Source organism: Populus trichocarpa, chromosome 1, assembly GCF_000002775.5.
Source record: "Populus trichocarpa isolate Nisqually-1 chromosome 1, P.trichocarpa_v4.1, whole genome shotgun sequence".
Taxonomy (NCBI): domain Eukaryota; kingdom Viridiplantae; phylum Streptophyta; class Magnoliopsida; order Malpighiales; family Salicaceae; genus Populus; species Populus trichocarpa.
The window spans coordinates 15,281,184-15,295,158 of NC_037285.2; the positions used below are offsets into that span (position 1 = coordinate 15,281,184).

General features: G+C 31.6%; 1 protein-coding gene across 1 annotated transcript; it reads right to left on the reverse strand.

Annotated features, from left to right (window-relative positions):
• Positions 1–215: 215 nt before the first annotated feature.
• LOC7486634 (gibberellin 3-beta-dioxygenase 1) lies at positions 216–2,313 on the reverse strand. The gene is made up of 2 exons (XM_002299583.4): positions 1,382–2,313; positions 216–974 (listed from the first exon to the last, which is right to left on the reverse strand). The coding sequence occupies exons 1-2, from the start codon at positions 1,867–1,869 to the stop codon at positions 344–346; spliced, it is 1,119 nt and encodes a 372-aa protein (XP_002299619.2). The 5' UTR covers positions 1,870–2,313; the 3' UTR covers positions 216–343.
• Between the last annotated feature and the right edge of the window lie 11,662 nt (positions 2,314–13,975).

Consider the following 13,975-nt stretch of genomic DNA (forward strand, 5'->3'; position numbering starts at 1 on the left):
GAGAGCTTATGTCTTTATTCCTTTATATGATTTGATATAGCCATCTTTTTGAACCTTTTCAAAAGGAACTTTTCTTTGGTTGGACCGCATGAAATATCTTCAACTCAAATTTACATGTTAATTCATGATATTATTCTTTCTTGAACGATCTCAAACACAAATAATTTAATAAACTCATTAAAGTGATAGCCTCAATATCTAAATTACTCAAAGAATTAAGAAATTGAGCATCCTTCCTTAACATGGCCGATCAATCAAAATCTTGAAAAATTGTAAGCATAAGACAAAAGTGCATTGCTTACAATAAAAAGAGGGAGAGAGAGAGAGAAAAAAAACTCATTTGCTAACCAACTCTTACCCTATTATGATCGTTTACATCAGCCAGACCATTTAGAGGAGCACAAATCCTAACAGATGATAATGCTTTGTTGAAATACTTAGCTTTGGTGCCAAGGTATTCGTTCCAAGTGACTGGCCTATAGAGGGGAGGATGATTAGGACCTACAAGTTTTTGTAAAGGAGAAATCTCAACACTTGATGGTGGCCCATATAGGAAAGCAATGGATAATCTATGCTTGGTCCGGTTAACCACCGCTCGGTGGAGCACACTCGGGTACAACCCGTTTGATAAGATGTGGAGTAGGTCCCCTACATTCACAACAAGCCCACCAGGGATTGGTGGGACAGTGATCCACCCAATTCCCTCTTTTAGCACCTGCAATCCACTGGTGTTGCTCTGGTAAAGAATGGTGAGGAGGGTGGAGTCTGTGTGGGCGGCAAGACCCATTGCCTGATCTGGATCCGGGCAAGCCGGGTAGTAATTCAGTTGTAGGGCTGCACTACCCTTTTTTGATTCACCTGTTGAGCCAGCCCATTTGAGATCTTTCTTTGCTATTCCTAATGAGCCCAGCATTAACCATGTCAACCTCCTTGCTAGCTTTTGCATTTCTTTCTTATATTCTTCAATTATATCACTGGAGACAAAAGTGAAAATTAGAAAAAGATGAAAAAAAAAAAAACTGTGTCAAATAGTAAAGATGCTATTGTTATGGATATAAAATAAAGTAAACAGCAGCAACAAGTGGATTTTCTGTTGATGCAAGCTATATCACTCCAAATCATCCGCGTGGGTCCATTAGCTTTCATTGTTGCCTTTGTTAATTGCATTAAGGAAAAGCAAATGGAGTTTGTGGTCTAGGACAAATTTTGATCACCATTACCACAATAATGCTTACTATATAATACTTACTATATAATACTTACATATATGAAAGCATGCACTAATAAATAAAAACAATAGGAGTAGCTACAGTACTACTACGTATCAAAATCATGAAAAATATATATAATTTTTTCGCTAGCATGTGAAATTAGTAAGTACCAGAATTTGGTGTAATCTTGAGACCAAAGTTGGCGAAAATGCTCAAGAGGAGAGCCAACTATGGTGAATCCCTCTGACCACATGAGCTTGGAGAAAAATGAAGAAATCCTAGCGACACCGTAGCCTGAAACCCCATCGGGTGATCTAGCTGCTTTGAGTTTTTGTTGGATAGGTAAAGAGAAAAGGCTCCTACTAGCACTCTCAATGTTCTCAAGAAGGCTGGTAGGGATGCCATGGTTTGTGACTTGAAGCACACCCCAAGTTTTGCATGCATGGCCTATATTTTGAAGGACATTAGGGTCTGACAGATCGATAACGGGCACGGATTCAGTGTTTAAGGGGTCAACTAAAGGATGCTCTTCATCATCGATCTGAGTCCATTTGTGCGAGTCAGGTATTTCTTGAAGAGAGGTAAAGTCAAAGTGCTTTTGGTGTACATGGACAGGGTGGGCTCTAAAAGCGTCTGCTAATAACGATCTTGAAGGCATATTGAGAGTAATTAGAGGGACAGATATATTGAGACAGAGAGTTTTGTGCTCCAGCACTAAAAAGAGAGAGGATATAGAAAGAGAGAGTGCTTTTCTCCCTAAATAAGAAACATAAGAGAAAGGGTGAGAGGGAAGAAAGAGTTCCCTGGGAATTTTAGAAAGATGAGAGGGAAGAAAAGTGTTCCCTGGGAATTTCAGACGTTAACCCAAGACACAAGCTCCACCGAAGAAAGCAGAGGATGACTGAGGTTGAGATAGGAGGGTACAATGCTTAGTAGTCTACATATATAAAGAGATATTTATAAGGAGATATAAGGGTCCACTTCATAAATATATATTACTCTCAGATTCCTAACTGTGAAAAATGTCTTTTTAAAAAGAAAAGAGAGATGGGATTCAGAAGGAAGTTGAGAAGAGATGATTTTTGTGATTTGAGCAACTAATATAGTGGTGTTTTCAGACAGTTATTAGATCCTATATAGAGATAGATAAGGATCCACTTCATGAATATGTTGACTTCTAATTGTAGTTTATGTCTTTTTAAGGAGGAAAAAAAAAGAAATGATTTTTGTATTTTGAGCATCTAATATAGATGTCTTTTTAAGAAGAAAAGAGATAAGATTTGGAAAGAAGGTGGGGAGAGATGATTCTGTGTTCTTAGCATATGATTTTCTAGTTTAGTTATTAAAATTATTCAGAACAAAAATATATTCTAATTAATTTGTATGGTGATGGACCCATGATGACATCGGACTAGGAAAATCTTAGGCCGAACTGAATGTTTAAGTGTAGACAAGAAAGCTTTCAAGTGTAGACTACTACTTGTACTTGGCGGTGGGAGTTATTTTGGAATTGTATTATGATTTAAAATATTTTTTATTTAAAAATATATTAAAATATAATTTTTTATTTTTAAAAATTTATTTTTAATATCGATACATTAAAATAATCTAAAAATATAAAAAATTTATTTTAAACAAAAATAAAATTTAAAATTTTTAAAAACACAGATTAAAACTTTAGAAGAAACCACGAATTAAGCCAATAACATCTCTAGGAACAGCTGTAGATCATTGATTATCCACCGGCTTTCAAAGAACGGAACATTATCAAGCACTCTTCAATATTTCGGATAGTATTTATGGTTCCCCCAGCTGAAGGAATTTCTTCCAAGTTAGCCGCTACAGAAATTAGGAATTTCTTCCAAATTGTTATTTTTTTCACGAAAAGCAGACATTGGCCTCTTGTTGAGCGAGGAGGGTTTGGCTGCGAGTTGCTTGTTCCCACCGGGAAAGAGGCGTGGGGTTGTTTACTTATCTTTCTCGACCCTATCCTGCGGCTTCTTTTACTATAGCTCCGCTGCCGTCCCTGCCGTTGCTTCCGGGACTGAATCAATAAAAATACTAGATCAAGTGCTTGTATTCAATGGGCTAGCAGGCCTAACATCTCTTTTGACAAACTATCCCCTCTAGCCCGTTGGCAAGCTAGTCTTCATAAGAGAATTCACTCTTGCCGAGCTAACAAAGGGACGATGCTCTGATATATCTGTTTGAAGTTCGAAAGATGTTGATTCTTTTACCAACTTATCAGACGAAGTTGTTAGACCACTTCGGATAGTTTGTTTCCTCCCAAAAAAAAACCTAAGGATACATGTGTTTTTGCAACATCTTACATGTGTTTTTGCAACATCTTCGGTCGATATGGAATAGATACATTTTATTGTATGTAAAACCAAGACTGATGGAGGCCTGGATGAGAATCAAATGACTGCGCATATAAGATTTTTGTGTTTATTAAACTAATATATATATATATATATATATATATATATATATATATATATATATATATGGTTTTCTTGGATTTGTGTTTGGCTGGTTTTTGTAATTTGGTAAGGTTTGAAGACTGAGTTTTTTAGTTTTAAGTCAGTTGAGATTTTAATGCCAACTGAACTTGTAGTAGTTCTTTGTATTTGTTTTTCTAGTCTTGTAAGCTGTTTTTCCAAGGTATTAAGGTTGGTGTTTGTAAAGTTGTTTTGATTAATGATGTGTTTAGTATTGGAAAGGGTGTCATCAGTGGATAATTTGTAAGGAGCTGCCTCATGTAAGAACCTAAGTGACTTTCAATGATACAAAAACACCTTCCTTACCCGTGTCATGCTTAGGGAGGATTCAAACCAACCCTTTTGGAAAGAAAAATTCCTTGCAAGACTCTCTTTCTCTTAGAAGAAAAGGTTAGAAACAAAATCAAAGATACCTTTACAACAAAAACCATACCATATGACCAACTCACATATGGTGAACTTGTAAGCTTTACTCAAAAAGAAGATCTGAAGATCTGTCAGGATCTTAAACTCCAGAAGCACCTAAAATGAGAAATGAAACGTACCAGACAAGAACTTAGTAGTTTGTGTCACCAGTTCGACATATATATATATATATATATATATATATATATTGAGAGAGAGAAGGGACCCATTTCATGAATATATATTACTTATGGACTCCTAATTGTAGTATATGTCTTTTAAAAAAGAAAATAAAGATGGGATTTGGAAGGAAGGTGAGGAGATATGATTTTTGTGTTTTGAGCAACTGATATAGTTTAGTTATTAAAATTATCAGCATATATTTTTTTTAATTCTCTTATGTTTATCTATTTAATAAAAATCAGTATAGAGTGGGGTTGAGATAAGAATGTATGATGCTTTGTAGTTGCTACTAGATAGGTGGTCCATGTTGTGCCATGAGCCGAGTCAATTTTTTTCTAATGTAAAAAAAAAAGTCTAGGCGACGACAATTCGAGTAAATCCGAGTTAACTACTAACACACGACTCAAGATATAAAAATAAAATAACTCGTACAAAAAAAGTAAAAAAAATTACAAAGTTCAAGATCTAATAACTGAATGTCAATGGATGAAACAAAATAGAAAAAAACAATTTCAAAAACATAACTGCAAAGAAGAAAAATCGAGTCAACCCGGACTACTTGACTAACCCACGCCTCCTAATATGAGATTGAGAAAAAAAAAAAGAATTTCAAAAGAAAGGCCTAGTAAAAAAAAGACCCAAGTTCAATAAAAAAAAACATAAAAAAACGTGCTAATCCGAGCTAACTTTACTTACTCGCTCTTAAGATAACCTAATAGAAAAAAAAAGTTAAAAATGAAGAAGGTTAAGGGCCAATAATTTAATGTCAAATGATAAAATTAAAAAAAAATCAATGTCTTAAAAAAAAAGTTGAGGGAAAAAACTTGAGTCAACCTATGTTAAGTCGACTAACTCGCTAAAAAAATTCCAAAAACGAAAGATTCAAGATAAAAAAAAATTAAATTCCAAAAGAAGGACCTAGCAAAAAACTGAATTTCAATAAAAACATATTAGAAAATAAAAATGAGCTAATTTAGATTAACTTGATTAACTTGCACTTAGGATAACTCAACAAAAAGAAAACCAAAAAAATTATAAAGCTCAAATGCCAATAATTTAATGTCAAATGATGAAATTGAAAGAAAAAAATCATCATAAAAAAATCTAGGAAACAAACTTTAAGTCAACTTAAGTTAACTCGACTGACCTATTAAATGAGATATGAGATCAAGATAACTCATCAAAAAAAAAGTGGAACAAACAATTAAGACAAGGGCCTAATAGCCAAATGTTAAATGATGATTTTTAAAAATAAAAATTTAATATTTTAATAAACGACCCCAAAAAAAAAAAACCAAACTTAATCAGGTCCGGGTCATGAGACAGAGATTACCTTGTAGGAAGGCAATCATGAAAAAAATAATAAAGTAAAATTTTTAACCATAAAATAATTTTAAACTCAAACAATATAGACCAAATATGGTATAAAAACAAAATGAAAGAATATAATTAGGGGCTAAATTGAAAAACAAAATAAATTAAGAAAAGGATAAAAAAAACATAATTGAAAGAATGAGAACCAAATTAAATTGGAATAAAAAAAGTGAAATAAAATGTTGAGGGACAAAATAAAAAAAAAAGGATAAATCAAGAAAAGGATAAGAAGATAGCAATCAAAAGAATGAGAATAAAAAATGAATTAAAAATGCAATAAAATGGTAAGGGACAAAATTAAAAAATAAAAAAAAAAAGTACATAAAACACATAAAAAGAGCAATACAAAATAGAAGGACCAAATCAGATATAAAAATACACTAGAATTAAATACCCAGAGATAAAATTTAAAAAAACCTAAACTTTAAAAAACATCAAAAGCAAAATAAATAGTAATTAAAAGTTGAGGATTAAAATAAATAAAATTAAAAATTAGAAGACATAATTATTTTTTGGAATGACTGGTGCGAATTTCAACAGCATAAAAGAACAAAGAAAGAAAAAACTTCACCGCAACCCAACCAGACCTCTGCTGTGAGCACACACCACGTTGCCTGGAAAAGGACGACTGGCCTCTCCCAACACCGCCAAGGATGAAGGATTTTGGCAACTGTATGGCCCTGCATGTGCGACCCAAAAGGCGTAAGGGTTATCACGCGCACGCGTTAGCAAATTTTTTTAATAATATGTAATTACTTAAAATTATCAAACAACCCCTAATTACATTAAAAAAAAAAAAAGCTAAAAAAACAGAATGAAAAAACTAAAATGCCCTTGAAACCAACCTTATTTTTTTTTTAATTCAAGGGTAATTTTATAATTTACTATTTAAAAAAATAGAAAAGATGAAGAAATCCATCTGTGCATGTTCATTATTTTTTCTCCCAAGGATATGACCATAACTTTAGTGTGCTTTTTGTCCCCATGAACAAAAGCTTAACATTTTTTTCTTTTAAGAGCAAAATAATCATTTTATTGCGATAAACAAAAGGTGCCATGACCAATTTTTTCTTGGTTAATTTTGCAATGACTAATTGATCCCTTGTAAAAGATGAATCTACCCCTAATTGTAAGCTTTTTAAGTTTTTTTTGTCTAAAGGTATAAGCATCATTTCATTATTTCAATAAACAATGAAATGTGTCTATAGCTATAGTGTTTTACTAATGGTTTTTAGGTTTTTTATTTATTTGTTTTGTAATATATGGAGAGAGATAATGAGTCCACGTCATGAATATATATTACTTCTAGGTTCGTAGTTCTAATATATGTTTGTTTTAGGGAAAAATAAAAGAGATGGAAATGGAGAGAAGATGAGAAGAGATGATTGTATGATAATCAATTATGGGATTCCGAAGGAGATTGGTGTGTGTGTGTTTTATTTATTTATTTATTGTAATTTATTTTTGAGAGTCAAGAGAGTTAAGTGGTACTAGGGGGAGAGTCGAGGATACAAGAAATAAAAGGAGAGGTGGTTGTTTTGGCATTCGGAAGGAAAGAGAAAAAAATATTAAAGGATCATCATGTTTTCTTCGAGTGGTTGTCAATTTCATTTTATTTTGATTGAAATGACTAATATATTTTATATTATTTTAAATAAAATAAAATAAAATAAATTTTATCTCACTTAAAATATAAATCAATCTAGATTTCTTATCCAAATTCCAGCCAAAATGTTTCGATTTTGTTCCATTTGTCCCGTCCCCCTTTTTTTTTTTTTTTAATGAACTTATAAACGGCGCCATGCTGAGTTAGGGATAAAATTCACAAGACAGGCAGCAACTTGCAGATCTTCATCTCTTTCTTCCAGTCACCCATCTTCCCTTCACCGAATCCAATTCATATTTGTGGCAGTTTCAATGATTTGCACAACTATCGATAACTTTTACTCAATTGATGCCGAGCTACAAAGTTGGGCCTTCTTCAAGGTTCCATGACTATGACGCTAAATTCAGGGTTAAAGTCATTTCTTTCCTCGAGGTTGGCTGGCTCAATGCAATTAGAGCATGGCAGGAGGAGTTTGTTGCCAATACGAACTCTAGGGAATTTGTAGAGAATGTGTCTTTCTCAATGGTAAAATAACTCCACTAGTGAAATGAAAAAAAATAATAAATAAATAAATGAAAAAACTATAATAGTTTAGGGTGTGTTTACATGTACCAATTCAGAAAGAATCGAACGTGCAACTTTGTATGGGTTATCTCAAAGGGCACAATTATCCCTCGAAAAAAAAGAAAAAAGAAAAAAGAAAAGAAGAAGGAACAAAGAAGGCTCCTATGCTAAATACATTTGGTGGCTTCCATGTAAAGTAGTAGAGCTTACTTTGGTATTTAGCACTTAGATTTGCGTTCTTTTGTCCTGCTCGACCAAAATGTGGGCTCTCCAAAACCCTAAGCTATCACCTTGAAATTTACCAGAAGCATAGCATTTGTCTAATGAGATTCTTTTTCTCTCTAGTTAACATCCATGGAAAAGCAACTAACAAACCACACCCACGATTTTCATTTGTCCCCTTCAATTATTTTAATATGTGGTTGGTATAGTCACACAGCACAATACAAACAAGATTCTGATGTAACATTTTGTCATATATGTTATCCCTCTTGTAATGACCATCGTAAACGGGACACAGGCTTGTCATCACCACCCACACACACGCACAAGAGTCCTTCTACATGTCTATATATGCATTCTCCTGGAGCAAAAATGGCGGTCGGGTCATTACTCGTTACAAAAACTAAAAAAAGTAGAAGGTCTGCCGGTGTTTCCAAGAACAGTTGCATTCTTTTATGGTCTAATTATTTGAGATTAAACTCTAAATTAAAAACAAAAAAAATACATAGCTCATCCAAATTCACAATAATTTTTATTTTGTTTATTTATCAGTCTCTAAGTTAGAAAAAAAATTGATAGAAAACAATTAAAAAAATAATAAATAGTTGTTCTTCCCCTGAACTTGCAACATATATCTAATTAAATCTAACTTTTAGTTTTTTTTATGTCATCTACAGAAAGATTGATTGTAATATTGGAATTATCCTTTTTTTATTAATAAATTAAATTCACGACATCAAGAAAAAAAGACAAATTAGTGTAAACAAGTAATAACTATATCCTGGTTTGATATATTTTCACTTTAATGATCAATTTCCAAATTTTGGGACACTTCAGGGACTTCCAATTTCTTTCATCCTAAAACACCCTATAATCATGTTAAAAATTAAAAATCAAATTGAGTAAACCAAAATTTAGGGCTCTAATCTATTTTTTCTAGCATGTTTGAAGAAAAAAAAACATATTCATTGAACTCTTCTCCTTAAAATGAATCCATTAACATTATGATCAACTTTTTTTTTTTTTGTCAAAATGTGACCATCCAAACCCCTTTTTTTTCCTTTTTTTTTTTTGATAACTTTCTCTCTCATCTCTTAGCATTTAAGGACTACAATGAGAGAGAGAAAAAAGTTGATGATCGAAACGTAAAACCTAAAATAATAGAGAGCAAATATGCATAAATCAAAACTTCAAGGACCAAATTGAAGTTTTGCATGCCTTCTAAATAGTGAGAATGAAAATCAACCCTGTTTTTTGTGTAAATTTTATCCTTATTTTTTTAATTTTTTTAAATATAATTTTAAATTCTATTTCATAATATTGATGTTTAATTTAACTTCGGAATACTCTAGCATCTCGCATACACGAGATCATGCAAAGCAAAACCGATCCCAACAAATAAAATCATGCTAATATGATTTATAAGGATGAAATTGTAAAACAATTAAGTTCAATAATTCAAAAATAAAAAAATAAAAATCAAATTGGAATTGGAATTTTTTTGCAATGAATGATGACATGAGCAATAAAATGTGTATGTGTCAACCGTGCATGCTACAATGAAAATGCTATAGTATTTTGGCCCATCACGTTTGATATTATGGTTCAATTGTACTTTTCAAAAAATAATATACTTGTTTTAGTTTTAAATTATTTTTTTATATTTTTAGATTATTTTGATGTGTCAGTGTTAAAAATAAATCTTAATAAATAAATAAAAATTATTATGATGTATTTATAAATAAAAAGCACTTTAAAAAACAACTTCTACCCCTCTCGCAAACAGCCTCAATATCAATCCCTTTTAGTTTATTAGCCTCCGACTTAATTTGTTTTGATTTTCTACTTGGAGACCTAATGGTTCTTTTCAAGCATAAACATGAAAGAACAAGAGGCTCCTGCTCTCGACCTAATTGGACAGCATCGTTTTCAATCATAAGTTGCTCCCATGTTATTATTCTTGCAACTTTCGGTACAAGGCTTGACGCTATGTTATCAAGGTCTGCTTCTGCGATAAGGATTGTTGGAAAGCAATAGAAGGCCATGAACCAGTAAAATTACAAGCAATAAGACAAGCAACCGTGCTTACATGCACATGTTGGGAAAGAATATGAAATATTCGTATCTCATCATAATTTGATTTATTATATTTTATTTCTTCTTGATTCACTCAATTTCATTTATTTTTTTCTGTCATTTTTTAAAAATTACAACACAAATTACAGAGCTAATGTCATTAATTGGTTTAGAGCCATTGAAGAGGACAAACTAATTGAGCTATCATTGAACAAGTTGCTCATGTGTTGATTGAGATCTACGTCATAGATAAAGACTACACCACACCTGTTCATTTTTGCAGATAGAAAATGTTTTTGTAAAAAAACAATTATTTTAAAAATTATTTTTATATTTTTAAATATTTTGATATATTAATATTAAAAATAAATTTTTAAAAAATTAAAAAATATACTATATCAATTTATTTTTAAATAAAAAATACTTTAAAAACCAATTATTACTTCGATGTAAAACCAACTTAAAATAAATGTGAATGATTGATAAACTAAAATTTAATCTACACCACAGTTTATTTTTATAGTTAAAAAGTGTTTTTGTAAAAGTTTATTATTTTTATTTTAAATTTATTTTTTAATATTTTTAAATTGTATTTATATTAATATGTTGATATAAAAAATAAATTTATAAAATATTTTTAAATAAAAAATAATTTAAAACCCAATTATTACTGAACCGCCTTTAGCCGAAGGATTTGATAAACTAATATTTAATCTACATTGTTGTCTGGTTATTGGAATTGAGCGGTCAATTTTGGTTCTTTTATGCAGGGTGTAGCGATTTTGTTGACTAAAACCGTGATGTATTCATGTCACTTCATGGGATGTACTAAACATAGCCATACATTGTCCTCATTATTTGATCAATTGGGATTTCAAGAGAAAAAAAAATAGCATTTGTTTTACCATAGATCATTCATCACCACTACTAAAATATCATAAATAATGAGACAAGGTTGTGCCAGCTTTCCCTTGATTGCTTCTGGTTTGTGCTGTATTTTCTTATGCTATACATGGATAAGTAAAAATCAGATTAAACTGATAAAACTGGAAAAATCGAACCGTAAAAAAAACCAATTAAAATTTTGAAAAAACCGACCGGTTTGGTTTCGGTTTTATAAGCCTGAAACTGAAAAAAACCGAATCGAACCCAAACCGAAAAAACCAAAAAAAAAACGAGTCAAACCGAACAAAACCGAGCCAAACCGGTTTGAACCGATTTTTCTTCTAAAAAACCAAACCAAACCGAAAATGATCACATCTAATGATATGTACGTTAAGTAAACACAAAAATATAGAAATATAGCTTCTTATGGATGATGTTGTGTTTAGATTTGTGTGCAATTTGGGATTTTGTTACTTAAGAGTAGTGAAAGGGCAAGCCTTCATTGCTTAGCTTTGTGTCTTTTGAGTACACGTATAAAGAGAAAAATAAGAACAGAGACTGCAGTTTTGTTTCTTCAACTCCTTCATGGTTCTTGCCGCTCTGGTGATGCTTCGACTCAAGAAAAAACAATTGAAATATCATGTCCCTGAACAAATGTTTCTGCTCGAAACATTCTGCTATACGCCGCTGTTTTTGTTTTTGTTTTTATTTAATAATTTAGAATAAAGCAACATTTTCCAAAAAAAGAGAGGCAAATTAGTGGATCTCTAATCATCCCACCTAGATTCATCGAAGAAGCAAATACATGCATCTATGTATAGTAATCGTTACACAATCATGAACCCAAAATAAATAATATTCAATATTCTTTTCATTGATTGCTAGGAACTCGAGATACATCTAGAAAGCAGTTTTTACGTCAAATAATACAAGTCTTTTTTCTATGTGATTTTAAAGAAGCAGTTTTCGTTCCTCTCCCCTCTCAAAATCAAAGGGAAAAAAAAACCAATAACTACAAATCAACCTTCGATTTATTTTCTGCTTCACAATTCAGTCCTTGAAGTATCACTTTTTTTTCTCTAATTAGAACACACTTATCTTAATGTTAACAATTAGTCCCCACAATTTGCTATCTTAGTTTTAACTAATTGGTTCTAACAGATTAAAAAATGTTGGGACTAATTTATTAAAACTAGGATAAGTTTAGCGTATTCTAAAAAATTAACACATTAAAAAATAACAAAGAAAACTCATAATAAGTTGGGGGCTTATTAGTATTACTTTAAAAAAAATCCGCCTCACTAGGTGTAAGATACTTAGAATCATCATTAAAAAAATTTAGTTCGAACTCAAAGAGGAGTTGAGTGAAAATTTAGTTCAAACTCTAAGAGGACTTGGGTGAAATTTGTTAAGAAATAAAGGGTTGTTTTGTTTTATTTATTAAGAGGAGAATAATATTTTTATTTTCTTTTTAGTTTAGCCTATATATAATCTCTTTATAGTTAGGTTAAACCTATTTCTTTAGATTATTTGTGATCACATCATGCAATATCAATGAAACTCTAGCCTCCTCCTATCTTATTTTTGTATTTCTCTTTATTTTATTTTTATTGTTTAACATAATATCAAAGCATGGTTTTATGGAATGAGGTGTAATCTCAAACACAACTTTTATGGATCCAACTGCTGGGGTTTAGGGTGAAGCCCTGATTTTCTTTTTGGAGTGATTGTGTAACTTCTAGAAGATGTTTGTTCAGTTTTTACAATCTAGTATTTTGTTTTCCTTTCTTTTGCATTCTGCTTTTTTTTTTTTTTTTTGATTATGACTACTGAAAGAGATGATAAGTTTCAGTTTGTGAGTATGAAGTTGGATGGAAAGAATTATTCGTATTGGAGTTATGTGATGAGAAATTTTCTTAAGGGTAAAAATATGTAAGGATATGTTGGTGGAACTTCCGTGATACCTAGGAATACTGATGAGGGTTATGCTGCTTTGATAGATGCTTGGAAAGCAAACATTGCAAAGATTATTACTAGGATTAACAATTCTATTGAGCATTCCATAAATACACAGGTGGCGAAGTATGAGATAACAAAGGTTATTCATGCAATTAAATTTTGCAAAATAGTATCAATTAGAGAATGACATACGAGCTCTTCACCAGAAAAATAAGAGCTTTATTCTGCTATGAGAGATCTTTAGGATCAATTGTCTCTTACAGAATCAGCAGAATTAAAGGCATATGGTGCCTATATTGCTCGTAGAGAGCAGCAACGATTGGTACAGTTTTTAACGACACTTCGCAGTAATTTTGAAGGACTTAGAGGTTTAATTTTGCATCGTTCCCCACTATCTTCTGTTGACTCAATTGTTAATGAGTTATTAGTTAAAGAAATACATCTTCAATCTTATTTTGAAAAGAAAATTCTTTATACTTCAAATCCTTTTGTGCTAGCAGTATGTTCTAAGTCATTCTTTAATAATCAGAATAAACCTTACACAAGGGTTGCCTTTAACGAGTACAGTTTTTGTAAGCAAAAAGGTAATTGCAAGACTTAATGTCCCAAGTTGAGACAACAAAATCAAGCTTGGAAGTCTGACAGCCAGACAAAATTTAATGCTCATAAACCATCTTAGGGCTACAAATCACCACCCACATTACTACAGCGGTAGTTTTATCAGGTCCTTTCATTGATCCTAGTACTTTAGTTGGGTAATTTCAAAAGTTTCTCTCCTTACAACCACAAGTTATATTTTTTTTCTTTCATATGCCGGTTGCCTCATAGTTCTTCACATATGTTATATTCTGAATGGGTCTTGGATTCTGGTGCTTCACATCATGTCTCTAGATTCTTTATATTTTTTTTGTGTCCCCTTCACCTTCTATTCCTGTCATGATTGTTAATGGCACTCCCATACCCTTAGTAAGTATTGGTTCTATTATCAC

Bases quoted from the DNA above. Each gene is read 5' to 3' on its own strand.
- LOC7486634 (XM_002299583.4), bottom strand. From the start codon at position 1,869: ATGCCTTCAAGATCGTTATTAGCAGACGCTTTTAGAGCCCACCCTGTC. The intron at 975-1,381 runs GTACTTACTAAT...TTTTGTCTCCAG, and splicing joins CAAGATTACACCAAATTCTG to TGATATAATTGAAGAATATA.